The sequence below is a fragment of the Canis lupus genome, chromosome 7, assembly GCF_011100685.1.
Source record: "Canis lupus familiaris isolate Mischka breed German Shepherd chromosome 7, alternate assembly UU_Cfam_GSD_1.0, whole genome shotgun sequence".
NCBI lineage: Eukaryota > Metazoa > Chordata > Mammalia > Carnivora > Canidae > Canis > Canis lupus.
In genome coordinates, this window is record NC_049228.1 from 63994586 (window position 1) to 64013198 (window position 18613).

The 18613-nt window shown below is 34.0% G+C and overlaps 1 protein-coding gene across 2 annotated transcripts in view; it reads right to left on the reverse strand.

Annotated features, from left to right (window-relative positions):
- Positions 1-542: 542 nt before the first annotated feature.
- The window catches only part of IMPACT (impact RWD domain protein), a 29445-nt gene continuing 11374 nt past the window's right edge, over positions 543-18613 (reverse strand). Inside the window, exons 5-11 of one of the 2 annotated variants that reach the window (XM_038543634.1) lie at positions 16598-16683; positions 13304-13426; positions 10672-10724; positions 8223-8296; positions 5667-5757; positions 4100-4234; positions 543-3176 (exon numbers count right to left, since the gene is read on the reverse strand). In XM_038543634.1, coding sequence (XP_038399562.1) covers positions 3108-3176; positions 4100-4234; positions 5667-5757; positions 8223-8296; positions 10672-10724; positions 13304-13426; positions 16598-16683 — 631 coding nt within the window. In that variant the 3' untranslated portion in view covers positions 543-3107. Of the gene's footprint in view, positions 3177-4099; positions 4235-5666; positions 5758-8222; positions 8297-10671; positions 10770-13303; positions 13427-16597; positions 16684-18613 lie in introns of both variants that reach the window. The other variant, XM_038543633.1, reaches the window with a different exon arrangement.

Below are 18613 nucleotides of genomic sequence, written 5' to 3' on the forward strand. Positions count from 1 at the left end.
GACAGAAAAAAGAGAATGAAAAGACAAGTAACAAAATATTATTTGCAAAAGATTATTTACAAATTACATACCTGACAAAGAACTTGCATGCAGAATGTATTTCTTGGTTTTGATAAATATACTATAGTTATGTAGGATGTTATAAGCAGGAAAAGCAGAGTATTTTTATAATTTCTAGTGAATCTATAATTATTTCAAAAAAAAAAGATATTGGTAGTTTTTTCTGATGAATCCCTACTTTCCCACATCTTTTGTATCCTAAATATCTTCTAACGCAATGCTAACAGAGGTATAACCTTTTCTAGAGATCAATTTGCCTAAACCAATCAAGCTATTAGAATGTATAAATGTTTGACCAGGATCCATTTCTAGGGATTTTTCCTAAGAAAATAATCAGAGATAAATACCAAAAAATCTGCACAAAATGAGTTTTTTATGGTTTAGCAAAAAATTTGAAAAGCCTTAAAAACTGGAAACACGTGGGGACTAGCTAGTATATTATGATATACCCAAAAGATAGAATACTATATAGCCACAAGAAATTAAGCCATAGAAGAATATTTATTGACATGGGAAAATGTTAACAATATACTTCTATATGAAATATGCAGGATACAAAACAGTATATACAGTTTAATACCATTTTATGGAAAGAAAAATAGCCATATATACAAAATCATGCATAGGAAAAAAATAGAAGGATGTACATAGCAAATGTTAATAATGGTTATCTCTAGATAGTAGAATTAGAAGTGATTATACAATTTTCCCAGTAAATTTCACCTGTCCTCCAAACAGTATCGTTTCATGTATTCTTTCTTGGGTATGATTAGCTTGATACAATTCTTTTCTTTCAAATAGTCTGTTTCATGATATATACCTCCAAATCATACTGCTTTTCCCACTTAAAAAGTAGATGCTACTTGCTCTTACATACTGGCATATGAAGAATATTTTTAACTAATACAATATACTATAAAATATGCCACAGCATAGATCTGGCTATAGAAAATTATTGTTTGGAGAATCTGAAAGCCCTCTAATAGAGAGAAATTTTAAATAGAGAAAAAGATGCTTTCATTAGTTGGGGTCCATAATGGTTGAGTGTAAACAACTCAGATTCCAGAATTGGATACTCTGGGATCTTTCCCTACTAGCGAACTGATTCTGGGCAAAGGAGATTAGGTTTTCTTCAGTCAGGAAAATGTGGCTAATCATTTTGTAGAAAAAAGCGAAAATAAGATTTTTTTAAATAAGGGAAAATGAGATCACGGTTATAAATGTTTTTTATAAAGACCTAAATAACTATGAGATGAAACAGCAAGAAAGAAATTCAAATTTGGTGTTGTAGAAAAATTAACTCAATTTTCCTGCAGCACCAAATACTTCCTGTTTTATATCTTCTTTTACAAAGTTAGACATGCCAAAATTGTGAAATTACTTTAATGTTAATTGATGGTCTTCAATTTCTCATTTAACAGGTAATACCATAGGACATACTTAACTTTTCATGGAATCTGAGGTAAGTGTTTTTTATTTATATATATATATCTAAGTATTTATGTGTGTAAATACATACACTTCACATATCCTCTGAGGACTCCTGATCATTGGCAACATTAGACATATTTACAACAAATAGGACTTGGATTTTATTTCTCAGAATCCATTCTAGTGTAAAGCCATTTACTAGGTTTTTATTAAAAACACCAAATAAGGATGTTGGGTCTTTTAAAGGCAAGACATCAAGGGAACAGAAAAGAGTATCTGTGTCCACTCTTCTGTGATGCTCTCCATGATGCAAGCACCATTCCAAGTTGCCTCTGAACTTCTGTTCCCTCCTTTTGGAAGAGAATCTTAGGCAAATCTGCAAATAATTAATAACTTTCAATAACAGTTTGCAATCATGTCTAAAGGGGAACAGTTTATAACTTACTGTTGTATTTCAAAGATAAGTGTATAATCTAGATGCCTAGAAGTAAGGGCATATATTACAGATGAAAGAAGGAACATAAAACACTGATGTAAAGGAAGATCTGGTAAGAATAGAAAAAAAGAGGGACTTTGTTTTTCCAACCAAAACATTTGTTCCTTTTCTCCACAAAGTCACGGAGTTGAGAAAGATAGCTGGAATGCAGATGAGATACTGCATCACACTTACATAACTATCTGATGATGTGCTCTGGCCCCATACCAGTGGGGTTTTCCCACCTCTATCCCCTTCCATAAACACTTGTGAACTGCAGCAGAGCTTCTAGTGTCGTCCTAATTCTTCAATGAATATCACAAGAAAGGGATTTCCAGGATGTTAAAAAAAAACAAAAACAAAAACAAAACCAACCAAAAACAAAATATTACACTAACATATTTCACAGGTAGGAGAAGACTACTGACACTCCATATCTACTGCTTTACAAGAATTAAACAAAAAAGTAGAGGCTAGAAAATCACATTTTGAAATTTCACAATCACCAATTTGCAACAGAAACTGGAGCATAACACTTATGCTAACAAATATGGCAGATAAATTATTACTTCAGCATGTAACTGCAGATGGATACTCCTTGATTTTTGCTTAATCATTACTCAATAATGAACACTATAAAATGAAAGGTGACTTACTGTGAACCAAAATCACAAGAAGAAACTCTCCAAGATCAATCTGCAATGAGTTCCTATTCCAATAAGCCATAAAGAGCAGTAAAAGGCAATATTCATTTAACATAATAAGAATCCCAATGACAAGGTATCAGGTATTTATACTTCTCTCAAGACCTTTCTTCCCCACCTAACAAAGGCACTTGACACGTACTGAAATGGACAGTTAATTCAGGTACTGCCCTGGGCAACTGTTACCATCCCCATATTAGATGAAGTGGCAATTAAGTTCAAATTAATTCTTCTGAATCAGCCTGAAATACATATGAATGTATCAGAAGTTCTCTATTTTTGGCAGATGATATAACCAAAGAAGAAAATATAATGCTGGTGTCCACAATGGTTGGCTGACTTGAACAGTCCAGGATCTTCTCTGAACAATATTCCTTGATGACTGTGGAATTTGTGAACAATGATAGGGAATTTAACCTGGCATACAATTTTAGGTATTAATGTTCACTCCTCTTCTTGTCTTTTCTTACTTTTTTGTTCTTTCCCAAAGCCTTAGATGATTCCTCCTAAAAAAGATATAAATCAATGTAGTGTCTCTGCATTTATGTGAAGATACTGGCTTAGGAACCTTTAGTCTAACCATATAATATGTATAAGAATGAAAGCATAATTACCTCTATATGTATCATCTTTCTGTTTTACATGGCACTTTCATTTACAGTCTATTTTAACATTTCCAAAATAATCAACATAATTTATCTAATAGACTTATGCTTGAATAATTTCGGTATTATTTAATCTATTCCCACTTTCTAAAGGAAGGTAGCAAACTTTAAATAAAATAAACATGCTTATAAAATATGAAACAAAAAAGAATTCAAAGTATAAAGGCAGGCACCCTAATGCCAGGGGAGAGGGAAGGTGTCTGACACTAACAGAGAATGTTAGAATTTTATACACATTTAAAAAATATCTAGTTGACTGTGGCATGAGCTACACAACCTTTCCTGGCCTCAATTTTAGGGAGTAAAAATTAACTGGTCTTTAAGGTTTTTATAAAACTCTGTATGAATCTATGAAATTAAGGCTCAAAGAGATGAAGTGATCTGCCCAAGGTCACATAACTAACTGGCCAGTCAGATTGTTGTGATTAGAAACTAAGTCTACAATTTCGAGTTCAAAGATTTTTCTAATGTACCACAAACATTTTTAAGATTTTATTCATTTATTAGAGAGAGAGAAAGAACACAAGCATTGGGAAGGGGCAGAGGGAGAGGGAGAAGCAAGCTTCCTGCTGAGCAGGGAGCCCAACGTGGGGCTTGGTCCCAGGATTCTGGGATCATGACCTGAGCCAAAGGCAGATGCTTAACAGACTAAGCCACTCAGGCACCCCTCAAACATTCTGACTCATTCCTGGGTTTTCTTTTTCTTTTTTTTTCCTCATAGGCAGCAGTGAGAATATCTCTATATAATCTCAGTAAGGACTCACCGGTGAATTTGTGTAGTTCCTCTCCACTAGTATATTTCTGGCACAGTTGTTGATATGTTTAAAGCGATCTGGTCCTAGTAGGATTCCTCCATACCAGCGTGATACTACCACCATGACATTTCTCACATTCAAAATCTGTTATTTTCAGAAGCACAATTAGATACACACAGACATGTATAACTTCAAGTTTTAAAGAATGAAATAACTCATATACAAAACTGCACATGACATTTCTCTGTGACTTTAATGGCAGAACCACATGAGTGAGCAGAATGAAACTTCTAACATTCCAGTGATAAAATGTTAGAATGAGAAGTGAATTTAGAAATTAAACACTGCTTCACAGTGTCTTTGAATCCCACATTTTGTAGCAACCAGATAGAGTAAAGGGGAGATCATGCAAGTAGGGTTCTAATTCTTCATTAATTCAACCCAAATAGCTCAGTTTAAGCAACCTTTTGCCCCTAGGCCAAACAACAACTAAAACCTATTTCTGAACAAACCACTGGAAAGAACTGGGGCAGCATGAGTAATTGCTGGTGCCTATCAGCAAGGTCTTCCTCAGTCTGATATCTGTCAAATGCTGCTTTAACATGAAGCCCACCACTCTAAGAGCTTGACCACACAGAGTTCCTTCCTATCAAGGGAACGGCCTGGTTAGAAAACAAACCTCCACATACAGTAACAGAAGAAACTATAACAGCTATCTTAGGAAAAAAAAAATCCATTCTTAAAATTAATGGACAATCAATCACCACCATACAGATGAAGAAAATCCAGCAGCATGAAAGAGAAAGGACAAGGTAAACAAACTAAAATGAACCAGGAAAAATTTAAGGGAGAGAACATCTAATTAGCATACTCTGAGAAATTTTAGAAGATATTACATCCATAAAGTCAAAACAGTATATTATAAAAAAGGAAAAATAGAGACAAACTCTTTTTTTCTTTTTTTTTTTAAGTTTATTTATTTAAGTAATCTCTACATCCAACATGGGGCTTGAACCCATGACCCTAACATCAAGACTTGCAGGCTTTTCTGACTGAGCCAGCCAAGTGCCCAAGAGGAAAGAATTCTTAAAACTTAAATACATGATTGCTAAAAAAATGTTTTTAATTCAATGGAAACCTTGGAAGACAAGCAAGAAAATGTCTCAGAACATAAGGTGATGAGATGGACAACTTAATTTTAAAAAGCAACAATTGGGTCTGTCCAGATGGTCCAATAACACCCAACTAACAGGAGGTGCACAGACACAGAACAGAGGAAACAGAGAGGACCTTGTCAAAAAACAAAAAGGAGATGCTTTTCCAGAGCTGAAGATAATCTATCATCTATGCCTGACAGAGCTTCAAAGCACAGTGCTTGTTATTAACCCTGTGCTTTCTGCCCCATATCGTGGTTAAGTCTTTCTCAATCAGTGTTTAAAAATTAACTACTAATTAACACAAATCTATTTCATGTTATATAGCCTAACTGATTTACTTATTCTTATATGGTGCTCTGTTTCACTGAAAAATTTTATGGCTCAGAAAACAGGACTAACAGGGTTTAACTTATACTTACCTCCATGAGATGGAGAAGACGCCCACCAGCTGCTGTCTCCCCATCATCCTCACAGTCCTGTAAGAAGGTCTGTTTATCCTCACAATATATTCTAGAAATACATAGAACAGTGTTACACTTTAAAAGCCAAAAAATAAATAAATAAAAATAAAAGCCGAAAATATTGCACTAAGAGTTACACCTTCATGCTTATTGCAATCAATTTACGTCCAAAATCAGCATATTTCTTAAAAAAAAATTTCTTCTTGAACTATATACATTAGACATATTTCCACTGATGATTCATTATCCGGTATGATTCATTGTCTGTATTTGGGAAAGGCAGGAATCAAGGATGCCTCCTTTAAATCAGAAATGCTACTATTATATATCTGACACTTCATTTAACTTTGAAAAGCTATAAGGTTATAGACGGTAGTCACTGAGAAACATTGCTTGAGAATTTACTGTATAGAGAAACCTTATACCTAGTAGGCACCTTGAAATGATATACAAGAAATAAGTGGCTTACTCCTTTCTTCAAAGAACCTTAGAGCTAGTAAAAGAGACAAAAAGTACATTAAAAAAATGGAGGTGATAAAAGCAACATAAATGAACATTTTATACTTTCCTCATATCTTATTCTAGCCATCAAACCTTTCTCTATTCTCCCTATTCTAAGAATTATAAGATTTATTTTCTCTATAACTTTTCCCCTGGTTGGTTGGTTGTATCAGAAATAAATCATGGTATTTTTACCTATTCAAATTATCTAGAAAAGTTAGCATTTGGAATAATAACATAGGGCTACACTGTAGCAGAATAAGCATGGTAATTAAGTGTGTAATATAAAAAGAAAACAGTGCCAGTTAAAGTACGTCATCTAGATTTCTTAGGCTCCTACAAATGACACCATGTAGGATGAGGCAAACGCATGAAAAATATCTTTCCAGCTGTGGCTCTCAAGCCAGGTTCTACCATATCTACAAGCCTAAGTCAATTATAGCAATCACATTAATGTATTTATTATATATTCATATTTATCACAGCAATCATATTCATTGACTCATTCATCCTTCAATCCAACTTTCCATTCATTCACTCAATAAATATTTACTGCTTCAACTGCTATGATGAGGCTCTGTTATTATTTAGAGTTGACCTCATTCCAAGAAAACAAAGTACTATTAAGCAACATTTTATATGGCAAATTTAAGGCAAAAAGGAGTCAGCAGTTGGTTTATATTAGGACTATAATTCTATGGAACCAATGAAGAAAGTCTGAGTCATAAATCAGTACTGTTAGGTTTTTAAAAAGTGAAACATCATGGACATTTTCACTTTTTCTGGGTAGACAATGATGCAGTATCCCACAGCTGTGTGTGCCAGCAGGCTGAAGAGTGCTCCATAACTCCAGAGCAGGAACACAGCCCCAGAAGCAGGAAGCAACCTTAAAAGGATCCTAAGCATTCAAATACACAACACAAAGTCCACGCAACAAATAAAAGTCCTTTATTTTACTTCCAGTGAGGTCCTTCAAGCCTCCACTTTGTGCCTGTTTAGTCTTAAGTGACACACAATTCTGACAAACTCAGCTCTTTCATTCCCAAGTGTCAACTATAAAGGAGTGAAGTGGAGGGGCTACATAACTACATGTAGTTATGCTGAAATTTGTGAGAGGTGACAACTGATCACCTATTAATAAGCAATACTATAAAAATACTCATGGGTACTTAAAAATCCAAAAATCTGGGGCCTGAAATAGAATATCTGGCATATTATCTAACTTTACAATAACTTAAGATCAACATCATAGCCATCAATTGTTGAAGATACAGCTGCACAACCAAAGATTTGTATAAAACCTTAGTATTCAAAACTAAAAGGCATATAGTAAAAGCAGCACACTTAATTCATGGCTAATGGGAGCATAAATTGGTTTAAAAGAAAAACTCTAGAAAAAATTTGGCAGTATGTATCCAGAGCTTCAAAAACGTTCAAACTTCTTGGTAATTCTATTTCTAGGAATCTATTCTTTCTTCTTTTTAAATTACACCCTCATTTCATTTCAAAAAAGAATGTGAAGTAACCAGAACCTATTCTGAGTTAGTAATCTAAACTGAATACAAAAGGTGTTCATAGAATGATTTTTACACTACAGTGAAAAATATGAAAAACTGACCAAAAAGTAAATGGTTAAATAAATGGTAGAGAGCCTCAAGGAAACATTACACAACCATTACACTACTATTTATAAAGCAATTTTAACAACATGGAAGAAATGGGATACTAGGGTAGCGCATTGAAAAAATAAACGCTGCATAGAAGACAGAAAAAAAATGTATCACTTTATTATGAAAATATATCAAATTATTATCAGTTACATTTAATGGCAGAAAATGGCTGATTTCCCCAGCAATTCTCTTTTATTATTTTCTGCACTTCCAAATATTCTACATATGATCATTAGTTTTATAAAGGAAAAAAGAACCCACATTATAGTTGGTCTCTAAAAATCATGCATCATTTTCCCCCATTTTTTACAAATGGAACATTCCTAAAATTGTGATCACTCACCGGTATGCATAGATGTTGTGGGTGGCACTAGCTATTTTCTTATTCTCATACAATTTGGCAAGAACCATTTTCACCTTAAAAACAGCAGTAATATAAATAAACTAATGTATACTTTGTTCTATAAATAAACGCTAGAAAAATATCTTAAAACATATTGATATAAATACTGTTATTCTGAAATAGTAATTTAAAGAATCTACTACACTCTGAAAAAGCCATTTCCAAAGTTTTCTCCTCATTTTAGGGGCAGAAACTGGTACTCTTATTTAGTATAAAAATATTAGTATAAAAATATTTGGTATAAAAATATTATACCAAATAAGAGTAAATAAGTAATAAAAGTAAAAAAAATAAGTAAGTAATGAGTAAAAAAAATATTTTTTTTTCTCTTTCAAAGCCACAGGCAAGGCTTTACTGGGGCTTATAGCTAGCTAGAGCTGAAGTGCTGATGGAGAGTGGTCAGGCTGGCCTCCAGACCTAGTGTTTTTGAGCACCAAATATGAACAAGTATTTGAGCACTAACCATGTCTAAGGTACTTATATGGGATGCCTGGGGGGCTCAGGGGTTGGGCCTCTGCCTTCGGCTCAGGGCGTGATCCTGGAGTCCTAGGATAGAGTCCCACATTGGGCTCCCTGCATGGAGCCTGCTTCTCCCTCTGCCTATGTCTCTTCTCTGCCTCTCTCTGTGTGTCTCTCATGAATAAATAAATAAAATCGTTTTTAAAAAAATAAGGTACTTATATACGAAATTTTTTTCTCCACGTTAAGAATTTTAAATGTAAATATGACCATTTTTTAAAACGAGCTCTGAAAATTTACTACATTTATGTATCCTTTGTGACAGATACAAAATAATGGTATGTTCCAAATGTAAGACCAAAACTCTCTGGGAGTCCTATAAGGTTTATAGGAGTGGTAACATAACCAGCTCCTGAAAGACCAGTAGTGATCTCTTTTGCATCAAAAGGGGAGAAAAGGGTGGCAGAAGCCATTCCATTCAGAGGAAACTTCATGTGCAAATCTATCAGATTTAGCAAATAAAACATAAAGGATGCTCAGTTAGGTAAATTTCAAAAAAATAAATCACAATATTTTTTTTATTATTAGTATGTCCCATACAATAATGTTTATTTGAAATTCCAATTTAATTAGGTATCTTGTATTTTATCTGGTAACCCTACCAGGGACATAAAAGAGAAAGGTTCTGGAAGTGACCAAGAGTTTTATATACCAACTATTTAGAGTATGAATGAGAAGACAAAAGACAATGTATCAGGAATGATAAAGCAAGGGTCCAAAAGGCCTCATATAATGAGTTTAGGGTTTTTTTGGTAGACATTGGAAATAAGCAAAGACTGGGGGCTGGGGGACGGTGACACACGGCCAGACTTTCAGAAAGGTAACTGGCAGAGGGTAAGGAAGAAATCCTGGATGTAGGGAAGACTGAGCTATAGCCATGGAGAGCAATTTGAATCAGAAACTATGCAATCTTGTGTTTATCATTTTTTAATCTTTCAGATTCTCAGATTCCTACTCAGTAAAGTACACAATGACCTGTAAGATTAATTTTAGCTCTCACAAGTTATGATCCTCTAAGTCCAAGTGACTATAATCAGAAAAAGAAAGAGGATCCAGGATGATCAGATTCAGAACAGAATGTCTAATGAGGACCTTGGCAACAAAATTATGGGCAACACCCCAGGACAAAATAGGGTTGCTGAAAGAGCCAGAAGCCTACACCAAAAGCTGTTATGTTGACCACAAGTCGATGCAGAGAATAATTTCCTCTTCTAGAGACCAGAAGAGAGTAAAAGGTCAGCCTGGTACAAAGAACTGTCTGTATCTCTGTAGGTCAGGGCTTCAAGAGAGCTTAGAGTAGAGGAGCTGCAGAGACTAAAGGGAAGAGACTAATGATTAAAACCTATGCTAAATTAACGAGACTTTTTTGTTAATTTAACTTTATAGGTTACTACAGTTTGTGACTGAAAAGTCTCCCATTTGATATCCTTGGGTAGGAGCCAGGTCACCTAAGGTCAGGAGGCATAAAGAAAAAAGAATTCAGGTCGGGAAGGTCAGCCAGTCTGTCCACTGTCCCCTTCCTGGGCATCAATGGAACCCACTTGGTTTTGCAGAATTCCCACACAATAGGACAAATAATTCTTTTTAACAAGCTATTAAGCAGCATAATTTTCTACCCAATGATATTTCTTGTGTGTAAATCCATTACGGTATTAAGCCCTAATTAGAATTTAGACACAATTTTGAAAGCAGTTGACAAATAGAAACAAAACAAATCTTCCACAATTCATAGTAATTTGGGGGTAGGAAAATAAGCAAATATTTTCATCTCACGTGAAAATTAAACACAACATAAGGATATTATTGTAAAACCATTTACTTGAATTACTTTGGTAAACCAACATCAAAGTGAGCTGGACATAATAACTACCTGTTTGGGGCAAACTACTGGAGCCAAGTGCGCCTGAAAAGTACTTCTTCGGTCTGTAATAGGAATGCCATGATCAATCGGAGGTAATTCTTCTATTTCTATAAATTTAAAGAATTATATTACTTTTATCTTTAAAATTCATACATTTGAACACTGAAAAATTGACGATGGTGTGGGTGGAGGGTGGGAAAGAGACATCAATTATATGACAAATCAACCCAAACAGCCATTAGTAGTTGTCTATTAAAATTAAATTATAATTTTAAGCAAAAAGTTTCCAAACAGACTGTAAATAAGATTAAACTACTTGATTTAGAAAGGATTTTCACCTGCCAAGGTCACCCAGTAGTAGGTTGGGACTGAAACCCTGAGCTGTTACAGTAGTATAAACTGTACAATAACTAAATTTGAAGAGTATAAAAGATCCTGAGACCAAAAAGATTGTCAGCTGCTAATATACCATAATTTATTTATCCATTCTGTTGATGGACTTCTAGGGTGGGAAACCTAAGACTTTATTTTGTATAGCTGAAAGGTAGTATCTTCTTCTAAATAAAACTGTTCCTACTTCATAGGATTGAATATACTAATGATATACCAAATTGGTATTCCAAGGAGTATCATGATTTCGAGTTACTTTGCCTCTTAAACAAGTTTAAGACACTAATTTACTCTTCTCTCTGTTGAGAAACTTAGCAAACATCTGGCTGCTACATCTGCTCCATTTAGGATCTAAAGTTATTCAGAATAAAGAATTAAAATTGTTTCCTACTTCTATTCACCGATCTGTTGAATCTTACCAAGTCAGCTTGCCTTACAATTAATGAACTATTTCAACTAACAGATATAAAAATATTTCTGGACAGCTTTAAACAAATTGTCAAAACTTACTTCACTGGTTTATGGCAGGATTAGGACAAGAAACCAGGATTATGCAGGACTTTTGCCTTTCTCCTAAGAGTTTCCTCTTCTTGAATGAACTGACCACTGTACTAGGGCAGTACTGAGGTCAATAGGAATCAGATACTATTGATTGTGACTATGATATTCACTCTTTTTCTTTTAATAGTGGATCCTGTTTCCCAAAAGAAATCACATGCCAAATCCACAAATATATAAAGGAATAAAATGTGAGACTGAAGCAGAGGTGGGGGTCCTGGGTCTTCTTGCTCACTCTTTCTCTTCCTATGTATCCCCTTGTACTAGTCCTGAAATATTATGCAAGAACTTTAAAACTTCATAGTACTGCTTAAAGACTACAGTGTCAGGGGGCCTGGGTAGCTTAGCCAGTTAAGTGTCTGATGGGCTCAGGTCATGACCTCACGGTTCTGAGATAAACTCCCGCATCCCTCTCCTCTGCCCTTCCCCCTGCTCACATGCGCATGCTCTCTCTTAAATAAATTAATTAAATTAAAATTCTTAAAAAATAAATGATAGATAGATAGACAGACAGACAGACAGATAGGGTGCTTGGGTGGCTCAGTCTGTTAATTATCTGCCTTCAGCTCAGGTCACCATCTCAGGGTACTGGGATCGAGCCCTGCATTGAGCTCCCTGCTCCATGGGGAGTCTGTTTCTTCCCCTACCCCTACCCCTGTTCATGTACTCTCTCTCTCAAATAAATAAGTAACATCTTTAAAAAAATAAAAAATGAATTAATTAAAATAAAAAGCTATTATATAATACATAGGAAACTCTTTACCTTCAAAAAGAATGAATGTTCTTTCTGGTATATCATGGTTTTGTAAAAGACTTGAGAAAATGGACACTACTATTCAAAATTTTAAGATACTAAAATGGAAGATACTTTCTGATCGCAACATAGAGCTGATTTATCACATCAATCTATTCACAAGCTGAGAACTACTAGATTATAGAACACATTTGCTTAAGCAAAAATTGAAATCTTTTTTTAAATATAGTTAATTTAATTTAACTTAATCTAAAGGCAGGTGCTTGGGACACCTGGGTGGCTCAGTGGTTGAGCATCTGTCTTTGGCCCAGAGCATGATCCTGGGGTCCGGGAGCCTACTTCTCCCTCTGCCTATGTCTCTGCCTCTCTCTGTGTCTCTCATGAATAAATAAATAAAATATAAATAAATAAATAAAGGCAGATGGTTAACCAACTGAGCCACACAGGTGCCCCAGCAAAAACTAAAATCTTAAAGGCATTTTACTAGGTTTAATTCAGTGGTTGTATTTTCAATCATTATATTTATATTTATATTTGTGAGCACGGACAAAAATTTAACTCTGAGATATCAAGAGACAGCTGAGGATTTCAAAATACAAATATAAAATATAAAAACAGGATGTGAATTGAAAACATTAACACATATATTCTTAGTTTCAGTTTCTCCCATCATTAATTCAAAACTCTAAAAAGTCATCCAAAAAGAAAAAAAAGGTGAGGCGTGAAGAAATTGCTATTTTTTCCTCACTGTTCTGACAGACCAAACATGGCCAAACACCAAAATGGCCAGCAGGCATGAAAAAAATAACTCAATTCTCTGCAAACTAATAACTATTTCTTAACATGTGAGAGTTTACTACATTTCTATATCATTTCAAAATTAATACATAATACTGCTATCTCACTATCTTCAAAAGAGATTAATTAGTAACATTATACCTGTTCGATTTTCAGTGATACCAAAATCCAATGCTTTCGCAGGAATTTCTGGTTGACACGCTAAAATAAGATCATCTTCACAGTCTACATCTTCCTCTTCAGTTTTCTTCTTTACATTGGGGCCTATTTGTATATGAGATATTATCAGTGAACTCTGAGGAGAATAAGGAATTCCACTTAAAAACTTGTTGGTCTTGGTCTCTAAACACCATTCTTCAATAGAAGGAACCAGGACTTTTATGAGAAGTAGTTGATTCCAAGGTTGGAGCAAGGAAAAGAAAAGATGAGCCTGGAACTCCTTATGATTCCAGAGAGTAAAGAAATGTTTCAAAAAAAAAAAAAAAAAAAGGAGAGGTGAGCTTATAAAAAAAAAAAAACAAAACACAGGAGTTACCTGAAAGAGCTCCTAAAGGCAAAACCTAGAATAATTTTGAGCAACAAAATAATGATAGTATGGAATTTTACTCCATGGAATAAAATAATATACATGAGTTCATACTGATATAAATAAATAAGCAAAAAATAAAGAAGAGACAACTCTTCCTCACAAAAGAATTCCAATTCAATGAAGAAGAAGAAAATGTGAATCATTAGGCAAACACCACAGTAATAAACATTGCTGACAAGACATACTAATGGACACTAAAATTAGTGTGTGACGCTTTAAGGACTAGGATATTATAGTATAGCCTCAATTTATCTCCCTCCATGTCCTTATCAACCACAAAAGGAAAGATAATAACTATCATGGTTAATTTTATATGTCAACTTAGCTAGCCCATAGTACCCAGATATTTATTTGGTCAAACACTATTCTAAATGTTTCTGGAAAGGTATTTCTTGGGTAAAATTCACATTCAAATCAGTTAACTTTGAGTAGAGCAGACTGCCCTCCACAATGTGAGAGAGCCTCATCCAGTTAAGGTCTCAATAGAAGGACCAACTGCTCCAGAGCAGTTATACTACTCTGCAGGGAGTAGGGAGCCAGTAGGGAGCCAGTAGGGAGCCAGCAGGGAGCCAGCCTTCAGACAGGAGCTGCAGCATTAATTCTTCCCTGCTCTCCAGCCTGCCAAACTATCTTGCTGATTTTGGATTTGCCAGCCAGCCTCTACAAACTCATGAGCCAATTCCTTAAAATAAATCAATCTCTCTCTCCTTCTCTTCCTAACCTCTCCCTCCCTTTTTTTGTATGTATCTCTCCTTCTCTGTCTTTATAAATACACACACACACACACACACACACACACACACCCTTTCGATTCTCTGGAGAGCCCTGATTAGTACTGTAACTTTACACTGGAGACGTGTGGGAGATACCACCTTAACCAAAGAATCAAGGTAAACATCACTAATAATAAAGCATATTGATACCACAAGTTCCTTAATATATGCACTGTAAGGACACAATACCATTTTTGTGGTATTCTTGCCAAAATGCCTAATCCCACTGCAGTTGCGAGAAAACAATGGATAGACCCAAACTGAGGGATATTCCACAAAATAATCAGTACTCTTCCCAAGTGTCAGGTCATAAGAAGTCATAAAAGTCAAGGAAAGACTGAGAAACTATTTATAGACTAGAAGAGAGTAAGGAGAAATAACAGCAAAATGCAATGTAGAATCCTGGACAGCATCCTATAAAAGCAGAAAGGACATTAGTGGAAAAATAAGTGAAAGTCAAATAAGCTCTTTAGTTTGGTTAATATTATACCAATGTTAGTTTCCTATTCTTGGTAATTATACTGTGGTTATGTAAGGTGTTACTAAGGGAAGCAAAGGAGGGCTATAAAAGAGTTCTTTGTACTATTTTTGCAACTTTTCTGTAAGTCTAAAATCAGTTTAGAATTTTTTAAAAATTGTAAATAGTTGTATTTAATCACTTTAAAATTTAATATTTCTATAGTAGAAAAATAACAATGAAGTAATAAATTTGTACTGAAGATTAACAGTAAAATGAAAATAAATTAGGTATCCAGTGGGTGTCCTGGAATGGAAAATTCTCATGAGATATCTTCATCACTAGCTTGTAGCTGTATTAGTTTTTCAGAACCACAAATCCTTCCATTTTAGTATGAAGTCTACAAAAACAGATCTAATAAGAAAAATTCCAAGTGAAATTTCTAAAAAGTAAAAATTATAAATTGTACAACAAAAATCAATAACTCTTTAAGATTTGAAGAGTGGATAAAGTATATTGTGGATAATAGATGGAAAAGGGAAAAATGTCATTTTTAAGATCTATAATTTAAAAAATTTCCTGAGAGTTGAGTGATCCCAAATTTTTTGGAGTCCTAAATTTCTACTGGTATACATGACATTTTTGCAATTATCCTACACTCCAGAATGGTAGATTGGCAAAAATCAATTGTTTTGAGACCACTTTTCCAACTGATGTTCTGAAATGCTACCAAATCAGAACATGGATCATGAAAGTTAAGGAAAATACTTCAAAAAAGATTGACACATGGACAGAACACCTTCATACCATTTATCTCTCAGATATTAATGGAAGCAGTAAAAAAACTGCTTCTATAGTAAAATAGTAAAGTGCTCCGAAAAAGTATATCCTACTATCAACTTTAAATGTATACTGATTTTGCTAAGGGAGTCCTAAATAGTTTGTTTTTAAAAAATCTCTTTCCCAGACTGAAAATAATTCCATTAGAGGTAACAATGAAATATTAGAAATTTCCACATTGTCATATAATGATTCAATAAAAGAATAATAGGGCAAAATATTGATTTTCAAATATCTTGAAATTAGATAGTAGTAGTGGTGTACAGCTTTGGAATATACTAAAAATAACTGAATTAAACATTTTTAAAGGATGAATAATTATGGTATGTCAATTACATCTCAATTTAAAACTACATTTTCAAAGTAAATTTTTATATCCTACATATCAATTCAGTGTATGTTCCAAAGTTCTTTTTCTATAAACACTTCACTCATTTGAAGCTAATGTCTAATTTATGCACTCCAATAATTCATGAAGAATGTTACACGGTTCATGTTACCTTAATAGCCAAAGAAAGTAGAACTTTAGACCCAAGTTCTTTAATCATAAAATCTACTTCTGTAAGGGTATGACGCAAAAACCAGAGGCTAAAACCATATAGAAAGAAATAACCATAATTACATGAATAAGTGAACTTTCCAGAGAAACTTGTAAAATATCACATATAAACCATAAAACAGAATATATTTTCATTAAAAATTTTATTTAGAATATCTACATGGAAATTTAGTTACTATCAAGTTAAAAGAACATTAGTAATATTTTTCAATCCTACCTGGTTCTGTCATCTGAGATTTTTGTATTAGAACATCTCTTATTTTCTCCACCCATAGATAAAGAATGCTTTCACCAATATTCTGTCTAAACAAAATTCAGGGGAAAAATTTGTTATTTAAAAAAAAATTCCTTCTCAAATTCAAGAAAATAAAGACATATTTACAATCTAAGAAATTATATGCAATTTAGCCATGTCTTTTTAAAAAAAGAATTTATAAAAACAGATTTACTAACATTTGTTGGATGAGTATTTTATATAGATTGTTCACATCAACAACATTAAAAATTCCACCTGGCTCCAAATTTAACATTGCTTACTTAAAATAAGCTGTAACCAAAGAAGGGAAAGAAAACTTCTGAACTTGAACTGGATGAAGTACATGGGTATAAATGTGATTTAGTTTCTGTCAGCATATATAGTTGCAATATTGATTATTTTCTTTAACTCTTTGAACAATTTCAAACCAGTTATATGGCACATTTATCAATTGGTATAATTATTTCCACAAAGAAGAATGCAAAGCATTGGAGGAACTCCCTCAGAGAACAAACTGAAAAGACTTAAAAGATGATTAACAACGTTTTATTCACATTTTGTTTTTAACAAAATATTCTGTTGCCCAAATTGATTCATTTTGGTTCCAAATAATGTCTAGTTCAGATAAATCCATCCCTAAGGTTCATTGAGAAAAAGAACATGTCGTGGTTCACGTACATGGAGTTATGTTAAATGATGACAACAGCAATAAAATAAAGGCCCCAGGTGCCTTTCAACTCTTTGGGGAATGACACTAATTTTAGCTAAGTGTCCGTTATGTGTGTTTAAAGCAACCACCATACTACTTCATAACAACACCTTACCTCCTTCCTCTGAAAGTTCCCCTTGAAACCACTATCTCTCATCATGCTACTCATCAGTACCCACCAAAGGAAACTTTCAAAACAAGCATACAGAAAAAAACAATATTGTTCTCAAATAATTATGTAGCCTCAAATTCTGCCCATCTCACCCATAACTCCTTAGGCTAAACAATCCCCCATGGGATCTAGTTACCTAAGATTCTTAGAGAGAGGAAAAGTCAACTTAAAAAGGTTTTAAAAATCTGAGAATGTTGGTTGAATTTCTTTTAAACAATTTTCACTTCTAACCTTTCTTCTCAATAAGATTTAGAGGTATAGAAGGAAAAGTAAAACATACTGAGTATATACAAAGCCTAAAGTTCATCATATGTGTCAACACAATTAATGCTCATAATTACCTAATGAAGTAAGTATTATTTCCCCATTTTACAAGTGAGAAAAAACTAGACCTAGAGAGATCAATTAACTTGTTTAAGTGTTTAGAAGCCCAGAGCCAGATGTGGATGCAGACTTACTCCAAAGTTCAACTTGCCCACTGCATTCTACTCTCCTATCAAGCAGCTGTGACCGGAAAGTAAGCCGTTGAACTCTGAGTCTGCTTCCTCATCTATAAAATAGAGACTTAAAGCATCTCATGTTACTTTATAGAAGCAGTTTCTTTTCAAGAGAATCTTAATTCATTCAATATAACTTCAAGGGCCTCATCTCCACACCAGCCCTAAGGATATAATAGTCAATGAGAAAACTAGGTCCCTCATCTCAGTGTTTGTGATCATTATCCTTTAAAATTTATTGTTTCAAATTTATGTTTTTGTATGTCGTTTTCTCCATTTCCTAATCTCATTCTATTGACTTCTGCCCATCACCATCACCAAAAATAGTAATACTAGTATCTAGTGTTTATCTAGTGCAAACACTTACTATACAGAAGACAAGTAGAAAACACTTTGTTAGCTCACTTAATCCTCAAGCCACACTTTGAGGCAGGCAAATTATCCCTTGGTGAATACACATTCACATTCAGATTTGTTGTTGGGGAGGTGGGGGGAGCCGTGAAAACACCATGGAAGAATTTTCACAAGTAATAAATAACTTTTCCAAATAATAAAGAAGAAATTAAACCTAAACTCCAAATCTCCTCTCCACTGGTCCA